This window comes from Bison bison, unplaced genomic scaffold (assembly GCF_000754665.1).
Source record: "Bison bison bison isolate TAMUID 2011002044 unplaced genomic scaffold, Bison_UMD1.0 scf7180017864456, whole genome shotgun sequence".
In the NCBI taxonomy this organism is placed as follows: domain Eukaryota; kingdom Metazoa; phylum Chordata; class Mammalia; order Artiodactyla; family Bovidae; genus Bison; species Bison bison.
In genome coordinates this window covers 28,761,638-28,776,182 of record NW_011495018.1, presented here as the reverse complement: position 1 = coordinate 28,776,182, position 14,545 = coordinate 28,761,638, and the positions used below count along the sequence as shown (strand labels likewise).

The following is a 14,545-nucleotide window of genomic DNA, read 5'->3' as shown; positions in this document are numbered from 1 at the left end:
TACATGGACCCCAGTCCTCTGATATGTGTGACCTGCGCCACTGTCAGAATTGACCAGAAAAAAAATGCCTCAGAGTTACAGGTTTCTAGGTCTAAGTGATCTCATCTACCATTAAGAGTTCTAATATATAAGAACCCCTTTTGACCCCAACGTATGGTGTGACTTCACTGTTCACTCTCTTCAGTTTGTTTAAAGCTAACCTATTTCTTGTTTTTAGGTTAATCACATACATTTTCCCCTTTTAAGACTAATAACCTCTACCCAAGGATGAATACATGAACTGAGTCTCCAAATCAAAAACGTTTTTATATATCTTGTGAGCTGCATTTATCATAAAACTATCTACACCATATATATTTATTACCGTGACTTCTTGCTATTTTTCTTGTGTCCCCTTAATTTTGCTTTTTACTAAGATTTTGGTCCCCTTTTTGATCTTTAGAAAAATTAAAGTGTGGGATCTTGTAGCTGCCTTGGACCCTCGTGCGCCTGCAGGAACTCTTTGTCTACGGACCCTTGTGGTAAGAGCCTTATTGTTTAGAGGGGTTTGAGGAGCAGGAAGGGGAAGAAATTAACATTGATGTGCTGTGGAATACAGATCTGGATTTGATAGTTAGAACCTCACAAAGTCTACTACTAAGTGGAAAGGCAACCAGTACTTGACAATAAAATATGTTTATATAGCTGCCTTTCATCCAAAAGTGCTTTAGAGACTGTATATGGAGAAGAATGTGGCAGCTGTTCAACAGCTGCACAGCAACTCTACACAACAGTTTAGTACAGGAAGTGAATAAGAATTCTGTATCCACTAGAAACAGTAGGGGGTGCTTGGGGAGAGAGAACATAATGACTCAAATTGGAACCTGTCCAGAATCTGAGGACCTGCACACCTGTGCCTGCAAAAAGTGCCATGGGAGCCTGCATGAACCCCCTGCTCTGCCCCTGAGTTCGCTTCCTATTTAAGGAATGCTGCCTCCAGCAATTCGAATCCTGTCTCTTTTATTCTGTTATACCCCGTGGCCCAAACATCTTGACATTTGGGGAAAGACATGACTTAGAAGGAAGAATGTCATCTCGAAAGCACCAAATTCTTTATCATGGTGTTAGCCAAAGGCCCAGATCAGAAAATGGCCCAAAGGTTTGAAAGCTGCTTCCATGACAGAAAGGTAGGTGGGGTATCATGGAGGACAGAATCTTCTGCACAACTCAGGAAAAGATGAGAGCAAGGATTTGAAGCCTATCCTGAATCCTGCCTCTCAGCACTTTAGGCAGCCTCTGCTCTGGAGAAGAGAGCTGTACTTTTGTCTTCCTTGTTGGATGTAAAGCTCATTCTTTTAGCTCTAGACCTGTTTTACCTGCATGTTGCACACACGGTTTTTTTTAATGTATATGAACTATAATTTACATACAGGAAAATTTGTTCCTTTTTTTCATGTACTTCTATATATTTTGCATAGAAATTTGCAGTTTTGTAAACCCCACACTCAAGATATAGAACAGTTTCATCACCTTAAAAATGATACCCCTTCATATTAATCCCCTCTCCTCACCCCCTAGCTACTATCCCTGTAGTTTTGCTGTTTTATAAGTGTCATATAAAATTATATTAATGTAGCTTTTGAAAAAACTTCTATTTATATTTAATCTTGGCTGTGCTGGGTCTTCACTGCTGCGTGGGCTTTTTCTCTAGTTGCAGCGAGTGGGGCTGCTCTCCAGTTGCGGTGCTCAGGCTTCTCATTGCTGTGGATTCTCTTGTGTGGAGCATGGACTCTAGGCAGGTGGGCTTCAGTAGTCGCCATGCGCAGGCTCAGTAGTTGCGGATCCCAGGCCCTAGGGCACAGACTCAGTGGTTGCAGCACACAGGCTTAGTAGCTCCACCGCAGGTAGGATCTCCTAGACCAGGGATCAAACCCATGTCTCCTACATTGGCAGGTGGATTCTTTCCTGCTGAGCTACCAGGGAAGCCCATATTTATGTAGCTTTTTGCATTTTTCTTTTTTTTTTTCACTTCTTTTGAGATTGATTCACATTGTTGCATGTGCTAATACTTTGTTCCTTTTTATTGCTGAGTGGTATTCTCTTGTGTAGATGAACCAGTTTCTTTCTTCATTTACCAGTTTAAGGACATTTTTGGAATGTTTTCAGTCTTTGTGATACTGAAAACATCCCAATATAGGCTTTTGTGTGTACATTTTTTCCTTTCATTTCTCTTGGGTGAATACCTAGAAGTATGATTTCTGAATATACATTGAAATTTAAAAGGAACTACCAAGCTATTTCCCAAAGTAGCACTTGGGGAGTTTGCAAATGTAAACCCATTTCACATTTCCACTAACAATGTGTGAATGACCTATTTTTCCACATCCCTGACAGGACTTGGTTTTATCTGTTTTTAAAGACATTACAGCTACTTGGGTGGGTATGTAGTTTTAATTTGAATTTCTGTGATACCTAATGGTATAGAACATCGTTTCCTGTGCTTATCTTCTTTTGAAGTGTCTTCAAATCTCATCCTCATTTATTTATTGAATTGTCTGTTTTTTTAATAGATTAATTGTGATATAATTGACATACAATAACATGGACATATTTAAAGTAAAATGCAACTTAATAAATTTTGACATATATACAAAACAGCGACATCATGCCAACCAAAGAGTGACTATATCCTCATGCCCACAATTACATAGTAATCCCTCCTTCCCTTAACAACACTGAATCTTCTTCTAAATAAAGACCACTTATTTAGGCCTTTTTAAATTTCTCAGCAATGTTTTATAGCTTTCAATGTAAAGATTTTATATGTCTTCTGTCATATTTATCCATAAGTATTTCTTATTTTTAATGCTATTATAAATTATATTTAAGATTTTTCATTTCTGGATTGTTCATTGCAAGATATATAGATACACTTCTTTTCCAATCTGCATACTTTTCATTTTTCTTTTTTATTTTGTTGTACTGACCATCAGTACAGTGCTCAAAACAGTTGGTAAGAATGGATATCCTTATTGGTCTTTTACCATTTTATATAGATACATGTTAGCTAGGATTAGGAGATTCCTTTCAGTTCCTAGAATAGAGAGCTTTTATTAGGAGTGGATAGGGTTTAGTTAAATGCTCTTATCTGCATCTGTCAAGTTGGTCAGTGTGGTTTTCACCTTTATTCTGTTAATTGTTATGTTTTTGAATACATTGAGTTTTGAATATTGAACTGTACAGATCCCATAGACATTAAAAGGATTATAATAAAGGAATGCTATGAACAATTCTGTGCCTTCCAAACTGATAACCCAGATGAAATGGACCAATCCCTTGAAAGATACAATATTCCACAACTTAGGAAGAAATAAACATTCTGAATAGACCTAACCTTATTAAAGAAATAGAATAAATAATTAATAACTGTCCAAAACAGGAAGCACCAAGCCCATATGGGCTCACTGATGAATTCTACCAAATGTTTAAGGAAGAAATTATACCAATGCTCTATCCTTTCCTCCAGAAGATAAAAGCGGTGTGAATATTTCCTACCTAATTATATGAGGCTGGCATTACAGTAATCCTGAAACCAAACAAAGATAAGAAAACTACAGATATGTCTACCAATATGTCTTATGAACACAGATGATCATGTATCTAATGAGCTCATTTACATCTTGTAAAGAATGTAAAATAGTGCAGCCTCAATGGAAAACAGTATGTGTATGTATGCTTAGTGGCTCAGTCGTGTCCGACTCTTTGTGACCCCATGGACTATATAGCTCACCAGGCTCCTCTGTCCATGGGCTTCTCCAGGCAGGAATACTGGAGTGGGTAGCCATTCCCTTCTGCAGGGGATCTTCCCAACCCAGGGATCGAACCTGGGTCTCTTGCATTGCAGGCAGATTCTTTACTATTTGAGCCACCAGGGAAGCCCAGTTCCTGTGTGTGTGTGTATGTATATATATATATATAGAGAGAGAGAGAGAGGAGAGAGAATAGAATAGAATAGAATAGAATAGAATATTATCCAGGCTTAAAAGAAAGGAAATGCTGTCACACACTACAACATAGATGAAACTTGACATTATTTAAGTGAAACAGGTTTATACCTGCTTTTTAGAACCAGTTGTTAGATTTTCATGAATTCTGCAAGCTGGTTGAACTCAGATGGATAGCTTGAAATTGGCTAGGATAGAAAATTTTAAACTATAAAATGTGGAAATGCTTTTACAAATTGGGGATAGTTAATTGATAAATATATACCAGCACAGTACTGCTTATTGCTCATCAGCCCTTGGCCTATGATTGTAATAGAATCCTAGAGATACATAGAAGAGGATAAAGCCTGAGAGGTACTGAGGAATGTTCTCATTGAGGCTAAGTCTAGGAGAGTTAGCAATGAGAAACTCGTGTACTGTTTGACATGTGTCAGCTCCGGGGAATATTACTTTGACTGTATATGAAATCAACTACCCATTATTTGGCTTTTATATCCTGCCTTTAATCCAGATTAAGATTTTTATCTGTATTCTTGAAATGGTCAAGAAGACTATCAGCTTTAGCCTTTCCATAGAGTCCTTTTGACATGTTGCTGAATTTGTGTTCTTTTGATTTTGAATAGTTCAAAAGTTCTGTTTCTGCTTCTTTAGGAGCATTCTGGAAGAGTTTTCCGACTCCAGTTTGATGAATTCCAGATTGTCAGTAGTTCACATGATGACACAATCCTCATCTGGGACTTCCTAAATGATCCAGCTGCCCAAGCTGAACCCCCCCACTCCCCTTCTCGAACATACACCTATATCTCCAGATAAATACTCATACACTGACCTCAGACTCACCCAGGTATGAAAAAGAATTGTGTACATAGCACTGAGGGTAAGCGATGGAACACTGGTGGTAAGGTATTGTGAGTTCATGGAGCCTTCTCATGCCCTTTATAACTCCAAGTCCTGTGATACAGAAACTGACACCACGAGACAGAGCTGGGCTGCACCCTGGATGCTGCCCTTGACTGAGGTAACCAGCCTCAGTCCTTAGATAATTCTTGAGCTAGGTCTCGATGATCCTTGTGTAGTAGAACTAATATTCCTGCCTCAGTCACCTAGTCGGATTGTTAAGGAAATGAGATTTAAATCAGTTTCAAAACTAAGAGTATTGACCCCAAAGCCTGTGGCTTTGTAATTCCCAGATCAAACTAGTACCTACAATGGAGACCCTTTAACCCAAGTAGATAATCTGATGTTGGAAAGAAAAAAATCTCTTGGCAAAATAGCACACAAGGCTGCCTTCTCATAGCTCTTATCAGTATCATTTGATTATAAAAGGTAGCTTTTCTCTGTCCCCCTTATCTGCATTCCCTGCCCCCTCCAACTGTTTTTTGACCTTGGAAGTAGCTCGAGTTGGTGAGAACTCCGATACCCTCCCACTCAAATCTCCATCCTGTCTCTAGGGCAGAAGAAGATCCTAATATTCATCTTAACCTATATCCCTGGGATACTCAGATCATACCTGATGGTCCTGAGCAGATCAGATATAGGTCAACACTAGTTTGGAAAAACTGTACTAGCTACTGGGAAATATTGCCATTATTGTGATTTCTCATTTCCTATACTTGCCTCTGTTCTTGTGGCAGGAGCACACATTCAGTACACTCTTCTGCGTATCTTTCTGCAGTGGTTCTTCTGAATAGGGTGTTGTTGGGCAAGCTTCAGCACTCACTTCTCTCACAGAGGATGTGCTGCTTCCTCAGCCAAGGCACAGAGACAGGCTTGGTGAGAATCCTAGCCATGTGCCCTTGGGCAAACAACTTCCCCGAGCCTTAGTTTCCTTGAGAATTGTAATACCTACGACGCAGAGCTGTTGTGAGAATCAAACGTTATGCGTAGAAATCTTAGTGCTTAGCACAGCGCCTAGCACATAACAGACCCTCAATAAAAAAAAAAGTAACCATTAATTAGTATCAATATTGAAATTGTCATATAGGTATCCCCTCCTTTTGCCAAAATGTTGTCCTCCTCAGATTTCAATGGCATTTTGGCTCTCTGATTGTTTACATTTTCTTCTTTGTCTCACTCCTGAAACTTAGACATCCACTAAGAGTCTGTCTCAGGCTTTTCTTCCTTATCTGAGTTCCTTTCTTTGGCTTCCTTATCTCTCCCCAAAGCTTCAGCTCTCATCTCCAATTTGTATGTGTAGTCCCAACCTCTGCCTTAATCTCTAGGCCACATTTCCAATCACTACCTACACACCTGTCCTTGACGGTACCAGGGGCTCTTCTGGAGCACACATTTAACACTCAGGCTCTCCCCTCATCTACATTACCAGTGCCCTCCAGCCAAGCAGCCAGAGAGCCTCCCCCTACTCCCTCACTTTTTTTCAGTGGCATACTGCTTTCATGGCCACTAAGGCCAGAAACTCAGAGCTGTCCTCACCTGCTCTACCATTATAAGAATCAGGTGAAAGCTCAGTGCTACACCCACCATAGTCATTGTTAATCTCTAGACATCAGAGTCACTCTGCATGAGCACTTAGAGTCCTAAGCATGTCAGTGAGCCCTGCTGAGCCCCCAAACAGGCCATGTAGCCTTTGACAGAAACTCCTGTGTGGCATGGACAGAGAGCAGGTATTAGGAAGGACCTCTGAGCCTTTCTCCCAATTGACAGCTATTTTAATATTCTCTTAGAGAAAGTGAGAAATACAGGAAAAGGGACTAATGACTCTGTGCTCTGTTTTCACACAGGACTCATTAAAGTTGCGGTATTTAACATATCTGCCAATACCAGGATGAGCAACAACAGTAACAATCAAACCACCACCCACTTTCCCCGGACTAGCCGAGGAGCGGGGCTTTAAGACTCCTATTGGGACACAGTTGGTCTGCAGTCGACCCAGGATGGTCTACTCAGCACAGCTGACTGCTTCCGTGCTGCTATCAGAAGATGTCTTTTATCTTTTGTGAATGATTGGAACTTTTAAACCTCACCTCCCCTCCTCCTCTCCCCTCCACACCTGTTTTTTCCTCATTTGGTTCCAGACAAAGATGACTTATAAATATATTTAGTGTTTTGCCAGAATCTCTCTTGCTTTGCTGTTAAGCAGAAGAACTAGTTTCCCTGTGTAGCCTACTGGGAGAGAGCCACTTCTAGGGGACAGGAAACGCAGCTTCAAGCCAGACAGCACCCAGTGTCTCCCTGTAAACTGCAGGCATGCCCAGCACCCAGCAGGACCTGCCCCAGCCCCACTGTGCTTAGGAGGAGGCAACTGTCTGTTTAGCCTCTGGGGCAAGAAAGAAAGAAAACAAGAATATATGCCCTGGAAGATCTGGGCCTCTTTCCTTCCATCTCTTTCTCTGTTTCTGTCCCTCTTGCCCCTTGCTGCCCCACTCGCCTTCAACATGTTTCTCTGCTCCACCTGAGAAGAACAACTATGAAGAAAGTATCCTCAGTTATCATGAGGCAAATGAGGAAATGCAATACTTAGAAGAGTTAAAATGCTCTTCAGTCAAAATTTCAAACCTAGGCTTTGGCCGCAAGTGACCCTTTGTGGCAGCAATGGATTCTCAAACATGGGACTCATCATATTTGCAACTCTTCTCTCTTCCCCTTGTTACACAGCCCACCCCTACCCCCAGAAGGGAGGTGGCAGAAATTTCCTGGGCTCCATCAATGGCCACATCTTTTCTGGACTCAGCAGTCTCCTGGATTCCATGTAGAGTGTGGAAAGGAGTTGCTGATTGCATTTCCTCTCATTAACAATTAGATGTGTAATAAAAAGCATTGTACTTCATCTTAAATCACTGCTAAGGCTCAGCCTACAGAAAGAACTGAAATGGCCGGAGCCAGTTGCTCGGTACTTTGCATAATGGTTCGCGTCTCTGATTTCTTCATCAGGGCCTGCGAGTACCCAAAGCACCTGTCTCTTTGCCAAGACCATGATCAGACTAGCTTACCAGGTGGTCAGGACTAAAAGGTGATGTCTTTTTCACTTAGGCCAGTAAATATCGTCCCTCAAAAACCAAGCTAATCATCTCAGCCTTGCACTGCAGAACTTTCCTTCTGCTTTTCCAAACCTGGTATATATAAAAGGCAAAGCTGCCAGAGAGAGAGAATCAGGGTGAAGTTTGGCATACAGGGTTTATTAATGGTGCAGAAACTGCCTTCTCTTTATTTTTCTTCCTCCTCCTGGCCTTATTTTACTCTCCACTCTCCCCAGCCAATAAAATTTCTCTGGCGGTTGGTGAGCAACATAAACAAATGAACTTCAGCAAGGGCCAAGGCTGACCAGTAGGAGCTTCAGGTGAGGGCATGTGTGCCCCAACCTGGGAGCACAGGGAGTACTATCCACGTGTGCCCCACTTGTTTTCCAGGTCAGGAGTGGGCCTGCACCAGCCATCTCATGGGACACAGACACACCCATCAGTAGCCGCAAGGCCCAGGGCAGTCTCAAGGGTCCCTTGGAAGCTGAGTTGACAGGCCCATTGTTTCCATAGTAATCAACGCAGTTGAGTAAAAGAAAAGCCTCTCTTAACCAGCTGGTGTAAAATTTCAGTGGGAGCCTGTAGCAGGTGACCTCAAAGCCAGGCCACTTTAGTTCAGCAAGGGAGGTGGGGAGAGAGAAAGCCATCCTCACTCTTCCCTCTGCTTTGCCAGAAGGAATCCTCTTTCCAAAATGTGCTCAGACTGAATGTTTTTGTGTAGTGAGAGGCAGACTGTGCATATGCATTTGTCCCTTCCTGCTTTATGAGTGCTTTTAAGCTTTTAGTAACAGGTTATAGAGAGAAAATATTTTCCAATGTAATGATATGTCATTGCCAGGGAAATATTTTCTGAGTATAATACCCTTACCAACTACCCACATGGTAGAGAAATGTCTTCTATTTAGCCACTATCAGGGTTCCTTGTCTATTGTCTTGACTTAATGGATTTTGATTGGTTAAGGATTTTCTATAGATGAGGCAGAGGGTTGACCACCCTGAAAAACATCCAGGTCAGGCACTAAAGAGGCAATGGATTTTGAACTGTTTCAAAATATTGTCCAGTAGCCATAACTTTACCAGCCCTTCTCTTATATGCTGCTATTCAGAAGTGGAACTGCGGAATAGTCATTGGTGCCCGGGGTTTTGCTCGCCCCTAGAGGTTCAGTGTAAGCTGTGTTGTTTCTAAGACCATTTTGAGAGCTTGTCCAGTACATCATAAATGAGATCAAGAGTGGACCCTGCAGTCTGAAGCCCATCAGCTCCATCAAGGATATTCTGCAAGTTGTCCTCTGCTCCTGTTGGAAATGGGAATGGAGTTAAGTGGTCTGAAAAACTTGAGTCAGTCACATTTCTCAGCTCTGGGGGTCATTTACCAGTTCATTGTAGAAGAAATAATCAGGTAAGTAGAAGTTCATTTCCAGAGAAGGTAAATCCCACTTACCATCTCTGCATGATTTCAGTGGGAATTGATTATCACTAATCCCCAACTGGGCTAGAATAAATGTAAAGTTTGACCTTTTTAAAAAGAAAAGAGAAACAAAGAAGTCTTAACACCTCCAAAGAAATGGTAGAAAAGGAAGTGAAGGTGTCTCTGGGCTCTTCCCCATTGTAGATTAGTCTCTTCTCACTAAAATTCCAGTGTGGGCCTGCCAGAAACATTTCATAAAGATAGAGGAATCGTGTTCAAAAGCAGGTGAGGAGCATGTGCATGCCCCTGCACCCGGTTGCTCTATGGGCACTTGTGAGTTCTCTGTTCACACTGGGGCTTCTTGGACAAAACCAGCATGCCTTGCTACGTGTGTGTATTTCCACTGCTGAGAACATCCTTTTACTTCCCTATGTGCAGTTTGAAAGTGGACATGAATTGTGAATGGGAGGCCTTTTACACTTGTCTCTTGGCAAAATTCTTTCCAACGACTCTTTACCAGAAATTTCAGAGACAGACTCTCTGGAATTCTACTGACAAGTAATAAAGTCTGGCCCTCATAACTTGTTTTGGGGAAGGATCCTGGGACCCCTAAATCATTCTGTTTTCTGCTTGAGTAAGAAAACTCCTTTTTATTTTTATTTTGTAAAACCAAAAGTTGAAGAGAAGAAAATATGCACTCTGCCATTTCCTGGTACCCACTGGTCTGAACAGCTGTGGTTACTTAGCACTTGGTCATATGTGGAAATTCAGGGCTTTGGGTGGAGTGGTCGGGGAGATAGAATATTAATAACTAGGGCAACGTTTTCTTCCCTAGAATTATACACTTTGGTACTGCTGACCTTCTTGGCATCTTACATGGTAACACCTTCCTGCCTAGAATAGTGCAGGCCAGAGAGGCTAGGCTGCAAACTTGGTTCTGGAGGAATCCAAGGTACTTCAGGTGTAAAAGGGGCTGTTTAGATGCCCACCACCTGTCTGATGATCAGGTTTGCCATATGACTTTAATCCACATTTCTGATCTCCTCCTCCATTTCTCTGAGTTCAACAGACTTCCCACGATCTGGAGAACATGAAAGGGTGCCCTTGCTTTTCTTTGCCTTCCTCTCTTCCCTTCTATAGTAACCCTCACTTCTATCAAATGTACCCAAACCTGCAGGCTGAGTTCATCTCCCCAGACTTCATCCACACAGCTGATCGCTGACAGACCACAAGCCCCTTCCATTATCCATAGACTCAACATAATCTGTGCCAAAAAGACAGCCGTCTCTTAGTAGAATAAAGCTGAGTTTTGCTTCTTGTTATTTTTACCTGTAGTTCATTTGTGACTTCAGAATCCTTGAAATTGAGGAGAGAAACCAAAAAAGTGTGATTATGGCTACCTGATTTCAGGTGGAACTTAATGCATTGATATCCAGAAACCTCTTCTGTTGGAAATTGAGTACCTATGATCTAAAGTTTCCTGGAGGTGGATGACATCTGCCAGCATCTCTCCAGCCCACCCTTAGCTTCCGATTGGTTCTGTGGTTGTGTGTTCAAAGGTCAGTGCAGTAAACAGCATTATAAAGCATCACCTCCCCTCTGTCCCTTTCCCTTTCTTGAACGTTGATGGGGGCGGGGAAATACAAGGTTAGATCTCTGGGTACCAAGGACACTAACACTTTCCCAAATCAGTGATCACTCAAGCCCAATGCAGACTGTTCTGAGGGATGTTCACTTGACTCCAGCTGTGGGGCAGGCCTGGCAACAAGTGGGAGCCTCCCTGAGAGCTTTTGCTCAGCCTTTGTTCTCTAGACTCTTCAGTACCGACTGCTTTGACTTTTGTGATTATGTCATGGTGATGTGTAGTCAATGTACCGATATGTTCACAACCTAGAATCATGATAATATAGTGTGTTTTTTTTTAACTGTTCAGAAAAAAAAGGTAACTTAATTACAAATATAAGATTAAAGTGAATTTTCTGAGTGTCTTGTCTCTTTACCCCAACATCAAGAGGACAATGACTTTTTCAATATAGAAATTGAGGGAGTAAACAGAGACCTTTTAAAGAAAATCTGATATGAAAAAACAACATTGAGAAGAGTCAGGGCCAAATGATATGAGTAAATGTGGGGACCCAGGCGTACAATTAAGTGTTCCATGTTGAATTAAAGCCAAGGTGATGTCTAATTTGGGAACTGGTCACCATAGCCTTGCCCAACCAACCTGAGCCCAGAGCTTAAGTTTTCTTCTGCCTCCTTATCAGGTGAAAAGACTTGGGTTTCCCCTGCATCCCATTTGATCAATTTTGAGATGGGAGAGCTCACATTTGGGACCAATTTCCAGAGAGATTCCAACAAGCTATAAAAATGAAGGGAGGAAACTCACCCTTCTTCCCTGCTTGAATCAAACCTAGGGGAGTGGGTACCAGGTTGCAACTAGACCCCTCCCTTCTGGTGTCACAAGCAAGAACCTTGGCAAAATTAACCCATCCTTGTTTGCTATCTATGGGCTCTTAGTAGTGATCCTTCCTGCCTGACCAGGCTCCCTGGCTTGTGGTCCCTGGATTGACAGCTGCGGTCATTACAGCCTTCTCGGGCTGTTAGATGACAGGACCCTGGTGCCGAACTATCCTTGCTAGAACAGGAGCACGTCAGGAGCTAGAACAGAGCATCAGGTGCACCTTGACATTGTGCAGATGAGGAATGTGAGGAACAAGAAAAGGGGCTCTCCACACTGCCGAGACCACACTGGAGTCTCCTCCCTGAGGGTGAAGAGAGAAGGGGAGGAGTCAGCAGAGACCACTGGGGCCACTGGCATTGGCTCAGTGGTCGCTTGTAGGCTGGACTTCTGAGCCCAGAATTAGGCAGAGGCTGGGCCTCGAGGATTATGGGTCTCACCCTGAAAGCCAGTGTCAGATCATTCCCCACAGGAAGACGGGTCTAGGGCACACTTTGGAAAACACCCTGAAATCACAGTTTCCTAAAGCAGTGCTGGGTCTGGACTCCCTCTCCCCTTCAAAACGTAAAGCTCTGCCACCATCAGCAATGACTAGAGAGGAGACCTCTCTTCATCCTGATTGGCTCTTGCCAATTAAGAGCGTTTTATTAGGCTGCTAATTAAAGGTACTTTGTTAGCAGCAGGAGAGGCCGGGTGGGTGCCTGGTGAGACGAAGCAGAAGCCAGGAGAAATCGTTTTTCCTCCCCACCCCGACGGAAGCAGAGCCTCTCAGGGAACCCTCTCGGTCCCCCAGCCTCTCCCGCTGCGCCCGCCACACCCTTTGCTTTCAATTAGTGGCTCTGAGGGGAGTGAGGTCATTACCAAGCCCAGGTGGAGAGCCCTCCCCTGCCTCAGGCCAAATAGGCCTTGGGTAGGGGAGGCTGTCCCAGTCCCCACGTGCCTGTGTACCTCCTTTGGTGCTTTGGAGTCAGGGCCCAAGAAAGGAGAAGCCCACAGATTGTGTTTGTTCTCCCCACTGAGGAGTGGCCCGTGGGTCCCCATCACTCAAGACTACTGCTAACTTGGTCACATGGTGTGACTCTCTATGCCCTCTTCCTCACCAAAGTCTCAGCAGGTGGCTAGGAAATGTGACCTTCCTATCACTTTGCAAGTGCTGAGCCCACTTAGACCCAGAGTGGGTCCAGGAAGAGGGGCTGAGGATTTTTCCAGCCTAGCCATGCAGACCCTGAGACTCCTGGTCTGAGACACTTAACCCTGCCTGGCCCAGCTCAGTGCCAGGAAAGTCTCCTTCCTCCAGTAAAGGAGGAGGGCCTGGCTATGACTTAGCACCTAGGGGCTGGTGTGCAGGGTCAGAGTTACCCCCTAGCCAGGACCTTCCCTGTCCCATCTTGCTGCCCTCCTCACCCCCTCACTTAACTGCAGAATTAGCACGAGCCTCAGCTGGGAGGGCAGATTTATGGCTGGGCCTGCCTCCTTCCATTTAACCCCAGGCCTGCCCGGGCTTCAGACACTAAATTAGATTTTTGACAATTAGAGAGACTAATAGGCACATAGCCATCCCCAGAGCCAGATATCCAGCAAGGCCATCCTTTAATATCCACCACTGGCCAGCCAGCCCTTCCCTGGTCACCCTCCTCTCTCCCCTGTTGGGTGTTTCTCTCCCATGCCCTGTATCTCCCTGCCCAGGCTCTAAATGTACTCCAGAGGTTTCTCTGGGTCATTCTCCCTGCATTTCTTACCCTCTCCTTCCCACCCCTCCAGCTCAGCTCTGGGGCTCTGCCCCTCCTCACCTCCAATCACATTTATTTCCTCTGCCTTCCCAAGGGCCCATCCCTCTGCAACCTTTCTGTTGGCCCCTAGCAGACCACAAGCCTCTTGAGGGCAGGGGTTTGTGTCCTACCTGTATCCAGCATGCCTAGCAACCAGGGTGCTTAATGTTTATCGTTTTTTGGGCCCATCTCCTTGCCTCCTCCATCTGAGTCCCTGAGTCTCTAAGGTGTGCCCATGCTGCCCTCCTGGCCACAAGCCCAGCCCTGGTTCTGGCCTGGGTCGTCTTCAGCGTGGGCTGAGTCTTCTTTCGTTGCAGCACCTCAGCTCTGGCTGGTCTTGGGCTGGGTGGGTAATGAGATTGCAGTAAGTGGTGCTGGGGGTGGAGGGGAGCTGCTCACATTCACTCAGGCAGACTCATAGCTCTGTCAGGCTGATTGGTCCTGAGTGGAGGCACAAACGGCCCCCCATGGACACACTGAGATTGGTTATAAAATTACAAGCATTTGTTCTGCTGTCAGTAGCCTTCCCTCCCTCCCCTCTGCCTGCCTGCCTGGGCTCCCCACCGCCCCTCACCCAGCCCTCTCTCCCCTGGGGTCATCCCATACACCCTGAGGGACCACCAGAGGCCACCATGGCAGATGAAGCCAAGAGGCTAAGGCCACCAAGCTCCCCATCCAGGCTCGCCTTCTTGCCTTGGCCCTGGAATTATCACAGCTCAGGCTGGCCTCAGAGTGACCTGACGCTGTGCTCAGGGTTTCCTAGTCTCTGAAGGTAAGTGGAGGTGGGGGCCCCTGGCAAACAGTCCTTGGAATCCAGATGCTCAGATCTCAAGTAGAGGAAGATGTCCCAAGCTCAGGCCTCCCTGAACAACCAGAGCCCACAACCTTTGAGGGGGTCCAGGACAGGGGTGGGGGTGGCTGAGAGCCTTTCCTGCTGAAGGCGGGAGCAG

General features: G+C 44.5%; 1 protein-coding gene across 13 annotated transcripts in view; it reads left to right on the top strand.

Moving 5' to 3' along the window:
* BTRC (beta-transducin repeat containing E3 ubiquitin protein ligase) overlaps nucleotides 1-11,350 on the top strand; it is a 175,314-nt gene extending 163,964 nt beyond the window's left edge. For 12 of the 13 annotated variants that reach the window (XM_010859496.1, XM_010859491.1, XM_010859492.1 and 9 more), the window contains 3 exons: nucleotides 443-521; nucleotides 4,635-4,827; nucleotides 6,725-11,350. In XM_010859496.1, the coding sequence (XP_010857798.1) occupies nucleotides 443-521; nucleotides 4,635-4,796 (241 nt within the window). In that variant the 3' untranslated portion in view covers nucleotides 4,797-4,827; nucleotides 6,725-11,350. The remainder of the gene's footprint in view (nucleotides 1-442; nucleotides 522-4,634; nucleotides 4,828-6,724) is intronic. The other variant, XM_010859494.1, reaches the window with a different exon arrangement.
* The last annotated feature ends 3,195 nt before the right edge of the window (nucleotides 11,351-14,545 follow it).